This window comes from Cebus imitator, unplaced genomic scaffold (assembly GCF_001604975.1).
Source record: "Cebus imitator isolate Cc_AM_T3 unplaced genomic scaffold, Cebus_imitator-1.0 Scaffold18, whole genome shotgun sequence".
Taxonomy (NCBI): Eukaryota; Metazoa; Chordata; class Mammalia; order Primates; family Cebidae; genus Cebus; species Cebus imitator.
In genome coordinates, this window is record NW_016107333.1 from 18,119,984 (window position 1) to 18,140,341 (window position 20,358).

The following is a 20,358-nucleotide window of genomic DNA, read 5'->3' on the forward strand; positions in this document are numbered from 1 at the left end:
ATCCCTGAGCTGGGTACATCTTGGGCATATGAAGTTTACCTTTGCCATTTTGCCATAGCTTTTTTTTTTTTTTTCCAGAGATTGAGTCTGCTCTGTCTCCCAGGCTGGAATGCCATGGTACGATCTCCTCTCACTGCAACCTCCGCCTCCTGGGTTCCAGTGATTCTCCTGTTTCAGCCTCCCCGAGTAGCTGGGATTACAGGTGCCCACAACCATACCTGGTTAATTTTTATGTTTTTAGTAGAGATGGGATTTCATCATGTTGGCCAGGCTGGTCTTGAACTCCTGACCTCAGGTGATCCACCACCTCGGTCTCCCAAAGTGTTCGGATTACAGGCATGAGCCACTGCGTCCGGCCTGTCATAGCTCTTGACAACAAAATCATACTTCTTGCTGCTAATGGGCACAAACAAAACTAAGGGTGATTAGTTTGAATGTCAGTAAAAGATGGTCATAGACATGATCCAGACAATGCTATTATTAGTTTTTAAAATATTGTCATAAAATAAAAATGTAAAAAATAAATTTAACATGTGTAAAGGCCTTAGAAAAAATTGTGGCACATAGTCAAAACTCAATAAATGTTTGTTGTTTGTATTGTTATGGTCCTAGAATTGATTTATGTATCGTATAATGGCAGTGTATTTTCTGCCTATATTGATAAATGTTGATACCCAATTCATTGTGAGTTGTTTAACAATATTTATTTGACATAGATTCAGATTACCTACAGCCACTTCAACTTGTCTGTGTAGACCAATGCTACTAAAAGCATAGTACCTGGACCAGCAGTATCAGTATCACTAGAGAATTTGTAGAATTTTGGGGTTTTACCTCAGGCTTACTGAATCAGAATTTCTGGAAAAGGGGCCCAAGAATCTGTGATTTAACTAGCACTACATGCTAATGTTTGAGAATACTGGGGTACAAATCAAATCCAAAAAGTCACCTAAGGCCACTCATCCGGCCAAGCATCTTGATTGTATGCTGTGACTGTGACGAGAAAAGAGAACAGAAAGACTGCTTCCGTCCAAAAGCACAATTCAGTAGAATAAAATGTAGTCTTTAAACCTGAACCGGAAAGACGCAAAGTCTAATCTAACTCTTCTTTCCTGCTAGGGGAGAAAGAAGCAGAAAATAACATGCATAATTTACTCTTAAAATCTGATTAAAAGAAAAATTTCATTGTATATACTTTTGAACCTACAAATTTCAGTAATGATGACATGCTAATTCTTATGGTAGACATTTTAGAAACTTTCTCTTTGGACTTTACAGCAACTATGGAAAGTAGGTATTATTGTGCCTATTTTAAAGTAAGGAATAAGCATATCATTACCAAAACAAGCTAAGATTTAGGGATGCCAGTGCTAATAACTTGTGTGATGCGTTTTACTATACTTTTTTTTCTGAGATGGAGTTTTGCTCTTGTTGCCCAGGCTGGAGTGCAATGATGCTATCTTGTCTCACTGTAACCTCAGCCTCCTGGGTTCCAGTGATTCTCCTGCCTCAGTCTCCTGAGTAGGTGGGATTACAGGCCCCTGTCACCCTGCCCAGCTAATTTTTTTTCTTTTTGTATTTTTAGTAGAGATGGGGTTTCACCATGTTGGCCAGACTGGTCTAAAACTCCTGACCTCAGGTGATCCACCTGCCTTGGCCTCCCAAAGTTCTGGGATTACAGGCATGAGCCACCACACTTGATCATGTTTACTATACTTTAGTAATAAACGTATTAATTCTCATACCTTATGTCCATTTTATTTTCTTAAATTTATGATTGACATACCAATTGTACATATTTATGGGGCACAACATATTTTGATACATTTATAAATGTATAGATGCGTAAAGATGAAATCAGGGTAATTAGCACATCTAACAGCTTAATTTATTATTTTTCATTATGAGAATATTAAAGAACCTCTCTTCTACTTATTTAGAAATACACAGTATATTATTGTTAACTCTAGTCATGCTGTTATGCAATAGAACATCAGACATATTCCTTCTATTTAACTGTACCCTTGCAGCCATTGACTAATCTCACGGTCCTCTTCTCCCTCCATCCTCCTCATCCTCTCATAGTCTCTATTCTATTCTCTATTTCCATGAGAACAATGTTTTAGTCTACATGTAAGTGAGATCATGTGGTATTTGTCTTTCTGTGCTTGCCTTATTTCACTTAATGTAATTCCTCTGGACTCACCATGTTATCACAAATGGCAGGGTTTCATTCTTTTTTTATGTCTCAATAGTATTTCATTATGTATACATAACACATTTTCTTGATTCATTCATTCACTGATGAACATTTAAGTTGATCCCTGTCTTGGTGATTGTGAATGGTGCTGCAATAAATATAGGAGTGCAGATATCTCTTTGACATACTGATTTCATTTCCTTTGGAGGTATACTGTGTGGTAGGATTCCTGGATTATATGGTAGTTTCATTTTTAACTTCGTGAGGAAACTTCATACGTTTTCCATTATGACTATACAAATTTACACTCCCACCAGCAGTAAGGGTTTATTTTTCTCTACATGCTTCCCAAAACTTGTTTTCTTTTGATTTCTTGATAGTCATTCTAAATGGAGTGAGATGATATCTCATAGTAGTTTTCTTTTCTTTTGAAATGGAGTCTGGCTCTTGTTACCCAGTCTGGAGCATAGTGGTGGGATTTCTGCTCACTGCAAGCTCCACCTCCCTGGTTCAAGTGATTCTCCTGCTTCAGCCTCCCAAGTAGCTAGGATTACAGGCGTGTGCTACCACGCCCAGGTAATTTTGTATTTTTAGTAGAGATGGGGTTTCTCCATGTTGGTTAGGTTGGTCTCAAATTCCCGACCTCAGGTGATCAGCCCGCCTTGGCCTCCCAAAGTGCTAAGATTACAGCTGTGACCATTGTGCCTGGCCACTCTCAGTATAGTTTTGATTTGCATTTCCCTGATGATTAGCAGTGTTGAGCTCCTTATGCCCATTTTATGGAAGTAGAAGCTGAAGCATAAGTTAATCTACTTACCCAAGTTTTCATAACTAATAAGAGCTTTAAAACTATACACCATGGAATATTATGCAGCCATCAAAAACGATGAGTTCGTGTCCTTTGTAGGGACATGGATGAACCTGGAAACCATCATTCTCAGCAAACTGACAGAAGAGCAGAGGATCAAACACCGCATGTTCTCACTCATAGGCGGGTGTTGAACAATGAGAACATGTGGACACAGGGAGGGGAGCACTACACACTGGGGTCAGTTGGGGGAGACGGGGGGGGGGGGGAGTTGGGGAGAGATAGCAAGGGGAGAGATGCCAGAAGTAGGTGATGGGGAGGAAGGCAGCAAATCACACTGCCATGTGTGTACCTATGCAACAATCTTGCATGTTCGTCACATGTACCCCAAAACCTAAAATGCAATAAAATAAATAAATGGAAAAAAAAAACTATACCTTGTAATCTAACTCCAGAGCCTGCATGATTGACCACTAGGCTATGATGCCTTTTATTGGCTGTTTACTAAGTGATCATTCTACCCTTCAGTTGTTTGCTCAAGGGTGATATTGACTAATTCAGTGGCCAGAGGAAGAAAGACAAGCAGTCCATTTAGATGTTAAGGTATCAGTATTGTTTCAGCCAAGGGAATGAACCCCTAAAGTCATTAACCTTGGATGGCTTGCCTCCTTAGAGGTGAATTTGTCTTTCTGTCTTATGAACTGTGCTTATGGCCAAGTGATACTTGGCCCACCTGAGAAGAGTTTTGTGGCATGGCAGGGTAAATATACTGAGACTAGTGGTCCAAGGACAACCCTACAATACACTTATCTTAAAGGTGGTCAGGGGAAGAGAAGCCCACAAAGGATATAGAATAGAAGAAGCCAGAGACAGAAGTCTACAAGGAAGTACAGGATCACAGAAGGCAAGGAGACGGAGAAAGTAGTCAGAGGAGAGCAAACCTTTGGGGAGGTTTAGGAAGGAGAAAGAATTTTTCCATTGATTTTCATTTGAGACTTTGTCTCATGGTGTCAGGAAAAGGACAAGTAGGCAAGGGAGAGGACGGGTTGGAGCCAGGCAGGGCCCATGTTCTACACCAGGGGTTGGCACATTTTTTCTGTAAACATCCTGACAGTAACAAGTTAAGGCTTCACACCACAGCAGCCTCTGCTGCAACTAATCAACTCTGCTACCAGAGGGCAAAAGCAGCCACATAGAAATGAGCTTAGCTATGTTTCAATAAGTTTTTCTTAAAAAAATAGGCAGGAAAATAAAATAAAATAAAATAAACAGGCAGTGGGCTGAATGCAGTTTGCTGCCAATGACTTTTTTTGTTTTGTTTTGTTTTTTGAGACGGACTCTCGCTCTGTTACTCAGGTTGGAATGCAGCGGCGTGATTTCGGCTCACAGCAACCTCTGCCTCCTAGGTTCAAGCAATTCTCCTGCCTTAGCCTCCCAAGTAGCTGTAATTACAGGCACCTGCCATCATGCCCAGCTAATTTGTATATTTTTAGTCAAGATAAGGTTTCACCATGTTGGCTAGGCTGGTCTCAAACTCCTGACATCAAGTGATCCCTTGTCTTGACCTTCTAAAGTGCTGCGACTGGAAGCATGAGCCACCGCACCTGGCCTTGACCAATGACTCTAAAGAATCAGTGTACAAATTAACTGGAAGTTGTATAGTGAGTGAGCACAAGACTCAACTCACAGCTCTTAGATGCGAGAAATGTAATCTTATTTTGTAAAATTATATTTAATTCAGTCTCAAGCTCTGGTGGAACCTTTACTTTTTTATTCAGGATCATTCCATTCACCCCCACCAAAATTCTTCTGGGGGTTCGTCTAAGTCCCAAGATTAAGGTAGGGTTGTGGAGGGATTGGGCTCTGGGGAGTGGTGCTCTGGTCCCACAGCTGTGGGGCTGGGTGGGGCATGGTGCCACAGCAGTTGACACAGTCTGAAATCTGTTGGAGTGCTCTTCTATTTGGTCTTCAGTCACCAGTAGGAAAGGTCTCTGTGGTACCATCCTTGGGTCCTGAGCACACTCCTCCATTACATCTGGTCCTGTCTGTCTCCTTCATTCAACTCAGGCAGGTGGGTTCTGATGTGGCTTCAGTGCTGTGTTGGGATGCCTGGCTGCCCAGAGAACCATGTAGCCATTTCATCTGCTCTGTGTCGTGCTGGCTGCAGGGAACCCTGGGGATTTCTCCAGCTCTACCCAGGACAAGGCACAAGAATCCCCATCTTCTAGGATGCCAAATGACATGGAGTTTCTATCATCTCTCAATCCACCCATCCTAGCATTCTGTCTGAGGATAGGGAGGTGGGAGGGACAGAGCTCAGGATCTTCTCAGGTACCTAATATGTCTTACCTCTTTGACTTCCTCTTTTGTTATCTGCTTCCTCCCAACTTGAATAAATTGTATCTAGTCTTTAGGAATTGGAGGCTTAAGTTCTGGTGACTGAAAAACCAAAAATAGGCTCCTTTATGTTCTTTATGTGTTCTCTTGTGAAAACAAATGGAAATTATCCTAGCTTAGTGAATGGAGGAATGAGGAAGGGATGTGAGGAAAACCAGAGGGGAAGGACAGAATAGGGCGGAGTGCCACTGAGAGGACCAATGTCTCATGCCTGCAGGTCTTGTGAGAGCTACTCCACCAACCTGGTTTCCCCCAACCGCCCCGCCACCCACTTCCCCTGTGCATATCTCTTGGATGTCTGCACTCAAAAGATGCAAAGTGAATTTTACTCTGTAACTTTCCATCAAAGGGAGTATGGGATTTGGGGGCAGACAAGCTCACATTGAATCTAGGCTCTGGACTTCTTGGCTGAATAAACAAGTTACTTAATATTTACTGGTTACCATTCAATGAAATAAAAGAAACCAACATTTCAAGCAGAAAGAAATTAATACAGAAGTTGGAAGAGTCAGAGTAGCAGGATCTATGCTAAGTTTCCAGGAGATGCTCAGAGCCACACTGCAGAACTGGCCTGCCGGTTGCTCTTCTGACACAATCAAGAAGTTGGGGACTCAGGAAGCCACCTCAGCACTGCTGGCTTCAGGAAGACACCACCTCAGCTGCCATTTAGGGATCAGAAGTTGCCTTTACTGTAGTCGCTCCAGAGCCGGGGCTTGCCTGCCATATTTGCACCTACAAACAATGAATGTCCTGCACCCTGCCTTTCAATACCCTCAAAGCTAGCAACTGGAAGCCAGGATGCTGCCACAGCAAAACTCCACGATCCCGCTTACCAGTAGAAACAGCAGAACAGCTTGCTTCCCCTTTCCAAATGTCTTACAAGGGCATCTCTATGGCAGAGCTTAAATCATATCCACCATGTTAGCTGCAAACAGAGCCTGGGCAAGGTTATATTCTATTTTCCTGCCTCTTTGTTAATAGGATGTGCACTAGACTAGAAGGGAGGTGCAGTAGATATAAAGCTAGCTAATCCTTAAGACTACGCAACACATACTTTCTCTGAGCCTGAAATCTGCAAAATGGGATATGATCTATTTTGCAGGGCATTTGTGTGGATTGTACAAGATTTACATTATATTTTAGAATTTACCAGATCTCCTTCTTTAGGATTTCACTGATGCTCTGTCAGACCTGTGATATTTAAAACAAATACAACACAAGAGAAGTTAAAAAAAAATCTTAGAAACAAAACAAAGATTAGGGTTCAATTTCCTCATTTCATTGGTCTTTTTATCTGGTTCCATTAAAAATATTTTAACTTGTCTCTGTGTTTTTATTTGTCATTAGTATTTATGGCATCAATGAGAGAAATTATGTTTTTCAATTTTTTTAAGTAATAACTCAGGAACGCAAGCATCACATAGAGTGACAATGACTGCCACTTTCTCAGCACTAGATTAAATCAAGAGCTTTCTTTCACCCTCAGTTATCAATGCAGCATATGGAAGTGTGCTAATGTCTGAATGAACTTTTATTCAAACCTCAAACCTCAGCTAACAAAACCAGTCAACATCTGACTGAAATTCAAATGGCTGCATTTCCAAATAGGTCAGTGTCTGTCACATACATTTCAATGCCAAGAGAATCTACACATATCAGAGAGAGAATAGTAGAATTCTTAAAAGATACAGTCTGCGTAAATGAGTGACCCTACTGCCTTTCTGAATATATTTTTGTATAAGATCATGAACCAGCATTAGACTTGGCTCTGAAGTTTTAAAAAAGCTTCCAAAATTATTGAGACTATTCCAGTATAGAATAGATGTAGTGTTTCCAAAGGATCCTGTGTTTATGGACATTTGTGAAAGCTGAAGAGCCCTGATCTTTACATAAACTAAGATCAAGTGAGGTCTGATTTTATACAATTTAATAATGATCCTAATGAACTCTAGAGGTCAAATTATCTTGGAGTATGATGTAAGATGGGGATCCAAACTATTTCACTCCATTGGAAGCCTTTTGCAGTAAGTGTTATGAAAATCGTGGGAAGAGACGGACCCTTAAGGCAAGCAACATGGATTCCAATCCCAGCTGATTCTCTTCCCACGTGTCCTAAACTACTTAACCTTTCCGAGCTTTAGACTCCTCACCTGTAAGATAAGGACAACAATGAAGATGATAATAAGGATGAGGAGATGATGGTGATGATGATGATGGTGATGATGATGGTGATGGTCATGGTGATGGTGATGATGGTAATGTTGGTGATGTGGTGATGATGATAGTAATAATCATGTTGATAGATAACCTATATCAAGTGATTACTATGTGAGGGACAGTTCTGGGGGTCTTCATATGTACTAATTTGTTTAATTTTCAGGACAGTCTTTTGAAGCATGTATCTATAGGCTCTCATGAGGGTTACACAAATTGATGTGTATAAAGGACTTAACATGGTTCATCCCAATGGTAAATCCTCAATAATTCCCTGATATTCTTACTGTGATCATTGGGTTGTTGTGAATTTTAAAAAATGGGATATTGTTTTTAAAATGTCTAGCTCTGTACCTGGCACTCTTTTTAAAAGTATTTTTAAAAAATTTCAATAGCTTTTGGGGTACAGGTGTACAAGCAGTTTCTTGTTACGTGAATGAATTGTATAGTGATGAATTCTGAGATTTTGGTGTACCTGTCACTGAAGTAGTATACATTTTATCCAATATGTAGCTTTTTATTCAACACTTCTCTCCCCTCCCTGCTTCTGAGTCTCCAAAGTCCATTATACATTCTGTATACCTTTGCCTACTCATAGCTTAGCTCCCAGTAATAACATGTGACATTTGGTTTCCCATTCTTGAGTTACTTCACTCAGAATAATGGCCTTCTGCTTCACCCAAGTTAGTGCAAAAGATATTATTTTATTCTTTTTTATGGCTGAATAGCATTCCATGGTATATATATATATATATATATATATATATATATATATATTTCTTTATCCACTCATTGGTTGATGGGCACTTAGGTTGGTAACATATCTTTGCAATTGTGAATTGGGCTGCAATAAACATACATGTGCATATGTCTTTTTCATATGATGACTTTTTTTTTTCCTTTGGGTAGATATTCAGTAATGGGATTGCTGGATCGAAGGGTAGAGCTACTTTTAGTTCTTGAAGAAATCTCCCTATGTTTTCCATAGAGGTTGTACTAATTTACATTCCCACCAACAGTGTTTAAGCATCCCCCTTTCACTACATCCATACCAACATCTATTATTTTTTGATTTTTTAAAAAATGGACATTATTGCAGAAGGTAGTGTCTCATTGTGATTTTAATTTGCATTTCCCCGATGATTAGTGATACTGAGCATGTTTCCATGTGTTTGTTGGCCATTTGTATATCTTCCCTTAAGAAATGTCTGTTTGTGTCATTTGCCCACTTATTGATGAGATTACTTGTTTTTTTTCCCTGTTGATTTATTTGAGTTCCTCATAGATTCTGGATACCAGTACTTTGTCGGATACATAGTTTGCAAATATTTTCTCCCATTCTGTGGATTGTCTGTTTACTGTGATGATTATTTCTTTTGCTGTGCAGAAGCTTTTTAAATCAATCAGGTCCCACTTATTTATTTATTTTTGTTTTTGTTGCATTCACTTTTGGGGTTTTAGTCATGATGTACCTGGCACTCTTATGTGCCCAGTAATCATTAGATGTTATTATTTTGTTGATGAATTCTTACGTGTGATTCCTCTGTTCATCCAGCCTCCCCAGTTTGGGTCATACACTGTTTTCAAAACTCTCCCTCTTCCTATTAATTAGGCCAATTCTTTATTCGGCAAATATTATTAAATACCAACTTGTATGCCGGACTCTATTCTAAGCTTAGGAGATGCCTTGGTGAGCAAACCAGACCAAATTCTTGCCTTCGTAGCCACCATTTGAAGCAAAAGCAGGAAAACAATCCCTGTAACCGAGCTAAAATAGATAAAAAGAGAAAACAGTCAAACAAACAAAAATATTAAGAAATATAAAGTCAATAAAAGAGTATCCAAAAGAATATATAGAAAAATGCAGTGGTAACAAGATGATTTTGGTAGATATTAACTGATATTTCAGGTAAACACATAGGTGATGAGGCAAGACAAACTAAGACAATAAAAACTAGATTGAAACAAGAAAAAATGTTTAAAGTAAACATATAAGCAATATGTATAAGTAATGATTAAAAGAAAGTTCCTAAAGCATAAATTACTAAATGAGAAAAGTTACAAATCTACACCCAAGCAAAAATGGAAATAGTCATTTAAGCAGCAGTTTGGAGGTGAAGGGTTTTGCCCCACAGAGCAAAGGAATCCACATGGGCTCAGGCAGCTACAAGCAGCAGGAGGCACTTCCCAGTGCTGGAATTCACCTGTTAGGAACCCGGCACACCCCAAGGAACCCCAGGGAAGATGCTGGGGAGCAGGTGCTGGTCACTGTGAGCCACCAGCTTCTGGGGGTTTGTCTACCTGGCACTTTAAATGGTCGTTGACGATATGCAAAGCCAAGCTCCAGCAGAGGATCGTAACCCCTGTCCTCATCCTCTCAGCAGACACCCAGTAGGTCTGATGGTGTCAGTGGGTTTTTGTTTTCTGCTCCTTTAGACTGCTTCATCACTTAATAAGCATTTTGTCAAAGCAATGAGTGTACATGATTCCAAAGTCAAATGGTAAGAAGGGTATGTCATTAGGAAAAGGGCCCACCCCTACCCTCTCCACCTGCTCCTAGAGGCAACCCCTAAGAACCACTTCAGTTTTCTTTGCTTTTCGTATTTTGTTGTTTCTTTTTTTGTTGTGTGGATAGTCTTTATTTACTTCTGTAGTACCATCTTCCCTCCCAACAAACATGGAAGAAAAAAAAGAAGCGCCTGGTGAGAAAAAATGCCCCGGGGGACACACCGCTCCAATCTCTGCAGTTTTGAAGAGGGAATGTTGAGGTGGAAGGCTTGGAGATATGGGGAGAATGGCTGCCCCTCCTCTTGTCTCCCTTGTGGCTCCTGGCAGCCTTTCAAAGCTTAAACTCATAAGTTTTTTGGAGACAGTGCTTTTAAAAGACTTGGAGGTGCGGGAAATATGCTTAAATGGAAACGGATTGAGCTATCTCTAAAGCAATTTGCACACCTCCAACTTCTACTGCATAGTGTTCTCTCAGCCCTGCCATGGCTGCACGCATAGCAATATGCAGTTCTTGTACAGTCTCTGGAGTCTGGAGGCATTCCATTTGGTCTTATCAATTATCTGCACAGCTACCTCTTTCCTGGTTAGGATGTGTCAGGCCAACTTCATGGTAGCCCAGTTACCCTTGTCGATGGTCTTGATGAACCAGTAGTTGTCCATATGGGTATCCTCAGCAGAGATGCCTGAGAGGTCCTGCAGTATTTTGGATGATAGGGCTTAGAGTCGAGGTGTTCCAAGGTAGACTCAAATTTGGGAAAAGTTGATGAAAAGCTTGTCCAAATCATCTTAAAAGAATATAACTTCTGGCTGGAAGTTATATTCTGGAAATTACAAGAGATAAACTTCATATATCTCATGTAATTTATTGAAAATTGACCAGGCACAGTGGCTCACGCCTGTAATCCCAGCACTTTGGCAGGCTGAGACAGGCAGATCACACGGTCAGGAGATCGAGATCATCTGTGTTTACTAAAATAAAAAAAATTAGCTGAACGTGGTGGTGTGTGCCTGTAACCCCAACTACTCAGGAGGCTGAGGCAGGAGAATCGTTTGCACCTAGGAGGTGGACGTTGTAATGAGCTAAGATCATGCCTCTACCCTCAAGCCTGGTGACAGAGCGAGACTCTGTCAAAAAAAAAAAAGAAAGAAAAAAGAATATAACTTTCAAAGTCCACCTGATGACCTAATTTTTACAATCGAATCAAAACACAATGCCAGAGAAAAAATAAAAATAAACAAAAACAAATGCTAACACACTAAATTTAAAAAGAAAAACGAGAAAAAGAGATATGAATATGTAAGTTTCCTTTCTCATAATGTCTTTGTGTAGTTTTGGTATTAGGGTAATGCTGGCCTCATAAAATAAGTTAGAAAGTGTTCCCTCTGCTTCTATTTTCTGAAAGAGATTGTACAGAATTGATATCATTTCTTTTTTAAATGTTGGACAGAATAAACCAGTGAAACCATCTGGGCCTTTTGCTTTCTGTTTTAGGTTATTAATTATTGATTCAACTTCTTTAAGTATAGTCCTATTTTGATGATTAATTTCTCCTTGTTGAGTTTTGGTAGGGTATATCTTTCCTGGAATTTCATCTAAGTTATCAACTTTGCAGGCTTAGAGTTGTTCATTTTTGTTTGTTTGTTTGTTTGTTTGTTTGAGATGCAGTCTCACTTTGTTGCCCAGGCTGGAGTGCAGTGGTGCAATCTCGGCTCATTGCAACCTCCTCCACCTACCAGGTTTAAGCAATTCCCCTGCCTCAGCCTCCTGAGTAGCTGGAACTGTAGGTGCATGCCACCGCATACGGCTAATTTTTTGTATTTTAGTAGAGATGGGGTTTCACCATGTTGACCAATATGTCTTGATCTCCTGACCTCATGATTTACCCACCTCAGCTTCCCAAAGTGCTGGGATTAGAGGTGTGAGTCACCGCGTCTGGCCCTATTTCCCTTTTAATGTCCATGGGATTAGTAATAATGGGCCTCTCCTTCATTTCTGATATTGGCAATTTGTGCCTTCTCTCTCTCTTTTTTCTTGGTTAGTCTTGCTGGAGATTTATTACTTTTATAGATATATTTTATTGAATCTATTAATTTTTATTGATCTATTTTAAAAAACAGGCTTTTGACTTTTCTTTGTCATTTTCCTGCTTTCAATTTCATTGATCTCTGCTGTAACTTTTACCTTTTTTTTTTTTTTTTTTTTTTTTTTTATTTTTTTTTTCTTTTTTTTTTTTTCTCATTTTGGATTTAATTTTTTCTTTTCTAGTTTCCTAAAGTGAAAGCCTAGATTATTGATTTTAGATCTTAATCAATATATGCACTTTAATGCCATAAATTTCTCTGTAAACACTGCTTTTGACACATCCCATAAATTTTGATAAATTGTAGTTTCATTTCCATTTAGTTCATTTTCAGTTAGTTCTTTAGGTAGTCACCTCTATGTCTTCTATTTGCGTTATGCATAACCCTTCAGAAATCCTCTGTGATTTGAACTGGTAGGACTAGGTGTAAGACATGTTATATTACTATATTTCTCTAAGTCAGATTTAATCTCTTCTAAGCTCATAACTCTCCCTGCTAATGTGAAATTCATTTGGTCTATATTTGAGAATACTCCTTCCTCCAGGATCATTCACACACCTCAGGATTGTGTCCAACTTTGAACTGAACCCTTGAAAGTGAACAACTTAAGTTGCCTAAGTATAAATACAGCATATGTACCCATATTTAAATGATATAATGATAATAGTGGATCAACTTGGAATTGATCCCTTGAAAGTGAAATTAGCCACAGTCCAGCATGGACATCTCATCCCAGGGTTTTCAGGCCATGATTCTCAGTATCTTCCTGGTCCTCATCTCAGAGCTGTATCCGTCACCCCTCTAAGGGCTCTTTATTAGTGCTGGTTCAGTATTCACAGAATCTATCAGACGCATCCCATTCCCAGGCTCTGGGAAAGTTCTCCAAACCCCTTTCTAGTTAAGCTTCCGGTTCCCCCAATTCTACAAGCATTGATCTCCACCTCCAGTATCTTTGAGATGATCCAATACAACATTTTAAATTAGAGGTTGAAAAAAAAAATCCTATGTGAGAGCTATCTTTATTTAGAGAGAAAGATTGCAGCTTTTGTCCCAGCATGTGAACAAGAGTTTCTGCCCTCTTGGGATGGAAAAGAAAATGAAAAAGCATTAGGAACAGGAACAAAGCACACATAAATACCTTTATCAGTTATTATTTCATCTTAATGCTCCTACAATTATTGCAAAACACTCATTTATGAACTCAAATTGGGGAAGGTAACAATTCTGTTGTGAGCTGGGCACTTGCCATGCTGTGTGAAACATGGGGAGATTTATGTCTCAAGAAAATTTTTTTAAAATGTAAACTTCCTACTAAAAAGACAGGATAAGATAGTGGTTAAGAGCACAAAGTAAGCTGGACATGGTGGCTCATGCCTGTAATCCCAGCACTTTGGGAGGCTGAGACAGGAAGATTGCTTGAGACCAGGAGTTTGAGATGAGTCTGGGCAACAGAGTGAGACCCAGTCTCTACAAAAAATTTAAAAATTATTAATAGCTGGGCATAGTGGTGCATACCCGTAGTCCCAGCTACTCAGGAGGCTGAGATGAGAAGATCGCTTGAGCCCAGGAGTTTCAGGCTGCAGTGAGCTATGATTGCACTATGCATTTCACCCTGGGCGACAGAGCAAGACCTTGTCTAAAAAAATAAAAAATAAAAAGAGCACAGAATGTGAGCCCATCAAGGTTTAAATCTGAACTCTACCATTTGCTTTCTGCTGGACCTTGAGCAAATTAACTTCTTTGTAACTCAGTCTCCTCTTTGGTAAGAAAGAGATAATAAAAGCATCTGCCTCACTGGATTGTTATGAATAGGAAATGAACTACCATTTACCATTTTAGAACAGTGTCTGGCACAAAATAAGTTCTATATAAGTGGAGACAGACCTAGAAATGATTTCTCTTTAGGTCATCTTATATGGAAATATCTCTAGCTACTCACCTCTGTGGGTTTGCTGCTATTTTAAAAGCTTGCAGACCCTTAAAGTTTGACAACATCACTGAATATTTTATTGATTGCAAAGTAATGGGTAGCCTAGTATCAGTGGCTACCAGTATCAGCCACTGGAGTCTGGTGTGTGGATGTGTATGTACACGCGTGTATGACTTGAGAATAGGGTGTGGTATGTGGCTTCCACCTGTATAAAGAATCATGAGAATTGCTTGAACCCAGTGAGCTGAGATTGTACCACTGCACTTCAGCCTGGGTGACAGAGTGAGACTTCATCTCAGAAAAAAAAAAGAAGAGAAAAGCAGAGTGTGCAATATTCTGCAGAATTGAGTAATGCATGTAGAAATACCATCCTCTAGCTATTTGCTTGCTACCCCAGGGATCCCACTGGTGCTACACATTCCCCAGATGGCAATGCCAACCCTGTCTACTCATCCTGTATTACCAGCAAGTCTCTGTTCCTCAGTGAATTTCCTTTCCATTCATTTTCAAATGACTTTTCTGATATGAGCATTGTTGAATATGCACAAGAAAGAGCAAGACAGAGGCAGAGGTATGTGTATGGATAGATTTGCAGAAGCACAAATACAGTATATGTACCCATATTTAAATGATATAATGATAATATTGTGTTGCTATCTCAGAGTGAAAGCTAATTAATTCAGCTATTGAGATGATAATGATTTCTTTTTCAGTTAATACCAGAGTCAAAAAACCCTGCAGAATGGTTCTATGCATGGCACCATTCCTTTGACTCATCTTGGAAGAAAGATCTGTTAACTATTAAGCTGTCTGTCAGTATCTATGACAGTTTTAAAGGAAATCATTCCTGGGAGGGGCAGAAGATTATTAGTAGGAGGACTGACTCATGTAGGCTCAAGTGGACATTGAGGTCATGATTTGGCATCAGGAAAAAAAGTCCTCTTTTTGCTTTTAGTCTTTTAAAATGCACGCTTTGGTATTTGCTCTCTCAATATCAACACTTATCTGTAGCACAAAGTCTTTTTTTAGACTTTATTTGGTTGGATTTGACATTTAGGAAAATGTTAAGATCTTTCCTACTGAAATTTACACCAGCTGACAAATTCACAAGCAAGTCCATGACTTTCTTAACCTTGACAGCTCTAACTTTTCCTTAAGCCTCTGTTTTTATATTTCATGAGTTACCAACCTGATGTTGTCTCTGTTTCCTCCTTTCTATTCTATCCCACTTCAGTTCAGGCATTGGTTGCCTCTCAGTTGTATTATGGCAATAGTCTCCTGTCTCTAGTCTCTAATACCCATTCCACGTTTCTTCACCTTGCTCTGAGGAGCTTCCCAACATACAGGTTAGGTCATACTCTCCCCTGTCAAAGCCGTTAATGGTGTCTCTCTTTCAATATGGTAAAGACTCAACTTCTGTGCCTTGCATTCAAGGACACGTACTCACATTCTGCTCCTACTACCACTGCTTACCATCTCCCACTAGTTCTCTCTGCACTCTACCCTACCACCACCAAGATGGAGTATCTACCCTTTTTTGGAATTTTCATAACACCCGTGTTTGCTCATTTTTCTGAATGTCTTTCCTCTCTCATGGGCTATGTTTCTAAAGCCTTACTTATTCTTTAAGGCCCAGATCAAATTCTATTTCCTTCACAGACCCTTCCCTGATTCTGTCTGGCTACTCTGAATTAATCAGGATCACTCCCAGTTCTACACAATGTGCTTGACTTCTAGCAGTTGGGAAATCATCATATTATACTTACCTTGTTAGAACAATTTTTAAGTGTCCTCTGTTGGAAAATTGTCATAACAAATATGCAGCTCTACATGGGTGCGATGCAATTGCTGCCTCTCTTCCTCAAATGTGGCACAACCTTTACAAGGATATGGTGTGGACCTGCTTCTATATTCCACTAATTTATTATTTGTTGACTATATTACCACTCATATTATGTATTATGCTGTAAATTTACTTCTGTTTATTCCAATTAAGTATGCAACTCTAAAGACAAGGAATGTCTTATTCATCTTGGTATTTCCCAGGTCAGAGAATGCAGCTTTCAGATAGTTGGTACTTAACAGTAAATTATTTTACTCTTTTGTGATCCAAGGGTGGCATTTGTAATGTAGTAGTTAAGAGTACAGGCTTTAGTGCACGACTGCCTGCGTTTGAACCTTCCTGGCCGACAACTAACCATGTGATCATGGCCAAGGTACTTAAACTCTCTGTACCTTTTTTTCTTCATCTATAATATGGGGACAAATAATGCTATCTTCATCATAAAATTGATGTGAGAATTAAATCAGTAAATGAAGGTAAAGTAGTTCAAACAATAGCAACTAAGTGCTTAATAAATATTAGATATTATTCCAACAGTCTGTTAAAATCGGAAGGACTTGTCTCAATTTTGACAGAGGCAGGAAGACACTAGAGGTTACATTCCAAGGTGAGCCCATCTGGCAGAAATTTCACAGTGGATGTTCAATATTCAAGAACCAGTTAAACATTTCACTTATCTTGAGGAAATGAAGAGATCAGGAGTTGGAAATTGTAAGAGGTCTTGTAAAGATTTTGGAGCATATGACTAGTGTATTGTGTGAATCTTACATCCCTACTGCAAAGGAGAGTATTGGAACTGGGAGTGTCTATCCCTCAGGCCACCACTGGAACGTGTAGTAACTTTGTGAGAATTGGAAAATGGTTTCTCCTCTTGCTTCCAAAATATATACTAAAGGAGGTCCTGTTGCCCCAAGCCCAAAGAAAGAGTCTTCAAGACGATCACTTGAGTAGGTTGGCATGTATCCCCTGAAGCTGACAGACATGGGGACTTTGTGTCTGATTTTCACCTGAGAAGTTGAAAGGCAGAAAGCCAGGTGGCTGACTGCTAATGGATAAGTGGGAGAGATTTCTCTGCTCCACAGAGATTGTTAGATCAGAGAAAGCCATTATGGGGTTATCATAAGTCCATGTCAAAAGAACCACATGGAGTGACCTCCGTGTAAAAACTGTGGAGTGAATTGCCAAATTACTAGATGCTGAAGGGGACCACATACCATAGGCTAGACTAGAGACGTATTTGCCCTTATCAAAAAAGTTCAGATGAGGCCAGGTGCGGTGGCTCATGCCTGTAATCCCAGTACTGTGGGAGGCTGAGGTGGGCAGATCTTTGAGATGAACCTGGCCAACATGGTGAAACCCCATCTCCACTAAAAATACAAAAATTAGCTGGGCATGGTAGGTGGCGCCTGTTATCCCAGCTGCTCCAGAGGCTGAGGCAAGAATATCACTTGAACCTGGGAGGTGGAGGCTGCATGAGCCAAGATTGTGCCACTGCACTCCAGCATGGGCGACAGAGCAAGACTCTGTCTCAAAAAAAAAAAAATGTTCTAAAGGACCCAACCCAATGGTGAAAGAGTCAACTTTGAAAACTTGCTATGCACAAACCAGTTGATGGCAATACTACGCAAGTAAGCGCCTTCCTGTCATTTTTTCTCTTATCTCTCATAGTCCTCTCAATATGCAACACTTTCTCCTCAACTCTGAGTGTCAGGAACTCTGGTTAGTCAGATGGAGGAAAAAGCAGAAATTGGGGAAATGCAGAAGCAGGGCTGAAGCCAGTTACCTCCCTTCTTCACTCTAGGCATCTTACCTGTTAACAGCCTGCTATGCCTTCTCGGGGGAGATGTGTGCTTTTAGCTCAAGGTTGGCATTTTTATTATTAGGCCAGGATGGCATATTAAGTACTGAATTGAAACCTTCAGTGCAATTTTCTCCTTGAATGCCTGGTTAACAGCAACTCACTTTCCAAAACTTAGCTCAATGCTCACTTCCTGTCCTGACCTCTTCACCCCAAACTGAGGAGTCTGTATGTTTGCTTTGCCACAGTGCAGCTTTTAGAGCCCATGCAACATGTAATTTCACTTGTTTAGCTGTTTGTATGTCTTTGTCCTCAGCCAGGCTTAAAACTCTTGTTTGACTTTGTACCGTCAACACTTAGCACTCGTTGGCATAGAATTGGCCCCCCAGTAAAGATCTATGAAAGCAATTTATCTTAGAAAACAAATTCACATTTTTTAAGAGAGGCTATAATTCAAACTTGTCTTTATTTCTGAGAGATAAATTAAAAACAGCAGCCTCCTCGACAACACAGTGTCATATAAAGTATTTGTCACTGGTATGCTCAAAGATGACCTGGGTGCTCCCTAGCAGTTTGTGAGAAAATGTCCTGGCATCTCCCAATCCAAACGTGCTTTTTTTCCTGAGAAGCTGTGAGAGGACTTTTTATACTTTTCAGTGTTTTCCCCACAGGTTTCTTCAGGAGAAGCATTACCAAAAACGCTGTGTACAAGTGTAAAAACGGGGGCAACTGTGTGATGGATATGTACATGCGAAGAAAGTGTCAAGAGTGTCGACTAAGGAAATGCAAAGAGATGGGAATGTTGGCTGAATGTATGTATACAGGTATCCACTTCAAGCAATTACATTTCACTAAAAATCTCTTAAGGAGACAGATGTCGGGTAACTCATCACGAGAGTGCTACTTCACATATTAAAGAAGGAATCTACTAAGCCATCCAAGTTCTTGAAAAGGGTAATGAACCACTGAAATTGTCTGAACTGTCAACTAAAGAGCATTTTAGTCACGCAAAAGAAACGCCTGTTTTCTTTGTTGCTGTTGTTCTTTGTTGCAGTGAACTATACTTGGACCCTGGTGGCATTAACATTCTGTTAAAATAACATGCTTTAATGAGCTACAAAGAATGACAGTCTAAATATTTCCTCTAAATTTGATTTTAATATACTTTTTATTTATTGCTTAATTAACATACAGATTCACTGTTGTGGAAAGAAATAAGAATGCTTTATAAGGCATAACTGCATCTGAATTGTCTAAATAGAGTTTTAAACCAAGTCATTTTATTAAGAATCTGTCTTCTCTTAGTGCAGTTTTGAACCAATTTGTATAGGTTTACACCGGAAATTAACTACTCCCAGTTTTAATATAATTTTGTCCTTCTATCTGATAACGAGACACTGTATTAACTGCTGGCTTTGTGAGGAACTGTAATCTTCATAAAAAATTGGAATGCATGCGAGTATATAACACAATTAATTTTTCATTCTGCAAAAATTCTACAGACCACTCAGATTCTGAGATATGTCCTGTTTCTCCTCAAAACACAAATAGACAAACAAATGTCACCAAGGGGATGATAGCATTCAGGCAGGGAATGCCACATGAAATAAAAGCCTTTAGAAGGTGACTCCAATTCTATTGTTACCAAATTGTACGGGCAACTGGGATGGACCCAGGGAAATAATGCGTCCAGGTGGGGGGAAAATAGGTCTGTGTAAATAATCCAGTTCTGGGTGGATGAAAGTTTTATAGTAGCTGATCACAATCTCATCTTGGCATACATGAAACAAAAGCCTGCAATAGGGGCTGCTGCTGGAATCCAATCTTGCAATGGAAACACTTACTCTGACCCTACACAGCTCATATTGCTTATCACTTGAATATGAACTTGTTCCAACTGGAGCTTTGAGGACATTCTGCATGAAGCCACATGTAGCAGTCTATATTTACAGACACAAGCTTGTACAGTAACTGATGCAGATATTTTATGGTTCTATAAAATAAATTCCCTGTACAAAGAAATTCCTGGAACTTAGTTTTATTGGCATTGAGAGAAGAGTAAGGACGTTAAATGGGATGAAGGGAAGATTGTTTTACATTATTTTTTATAGCTCTCTTTAAGTGTAAATCAATGAGGTTGATTGTATGATCATTCAGACAGTTTTTAAAGTCAACTTGGGTTATTTTTATTTTTAACTATATTCTCAAGAATTGGCACTGTTCTGAACATTAACAGGATTAAACAATTTTCCCTAAAGGATGTTAACATTTGTTTTCTCAATAAGTTTATGTGTGCTTAATGTGAAATTCAATATCCTTCTTGTGGTACAGTATGTAAACATGGCTGAAAATAATATTAATGGGATGTTTTAAAACACAAACTTTCAAGGTCCCCTAGGGCAGGAACAGGGAGAGTGTCATTCACCTTTTCATTGACTGAATACCTTGCATTTGTACAATGCTTTCATATCACAAGTTCTTTATATAAAGCCCATTTAAAAACATGACCTGATTGCATTTAATCTACACAAAACTCTATGAGGTAGATATTATTCTCATTTTACACGAGGAAACTGAG

At 39.5% G+C, this 20,358-nt stretch overlaps 1 protein-coding gene across 6 annotated transcripts in view; it reads left to right on the forward strand.

Moving 5' to 3' along the window:
- NR1H4 (nuclear receptor subfamily 1 group H member 4) overlaps window positions 1–20,358 on the forward strand; it is an 86,108-nt gene that overhangs the window by 39,298 nt on the left and 26,452 nt on the right. For 4 of the 6 annotated variants that reach the window (XM_017516466.2, XM_017516454.2, XM_037734184.1 and 1 more), the window contains one exon: window positions 18,452–18,604. In XM_017516466.2, the coding sequence (XP_017371955.1) occupies window positions 18,452–18,604 (153 nt within the window). The remainder of the gene's footprint in view (window positions 1–18,451; window positions 18,605–20,358) is intronic. The other 2 variants (XM_017516481.2, XM_017516458.2) reach the window with 1 other exon arrangement.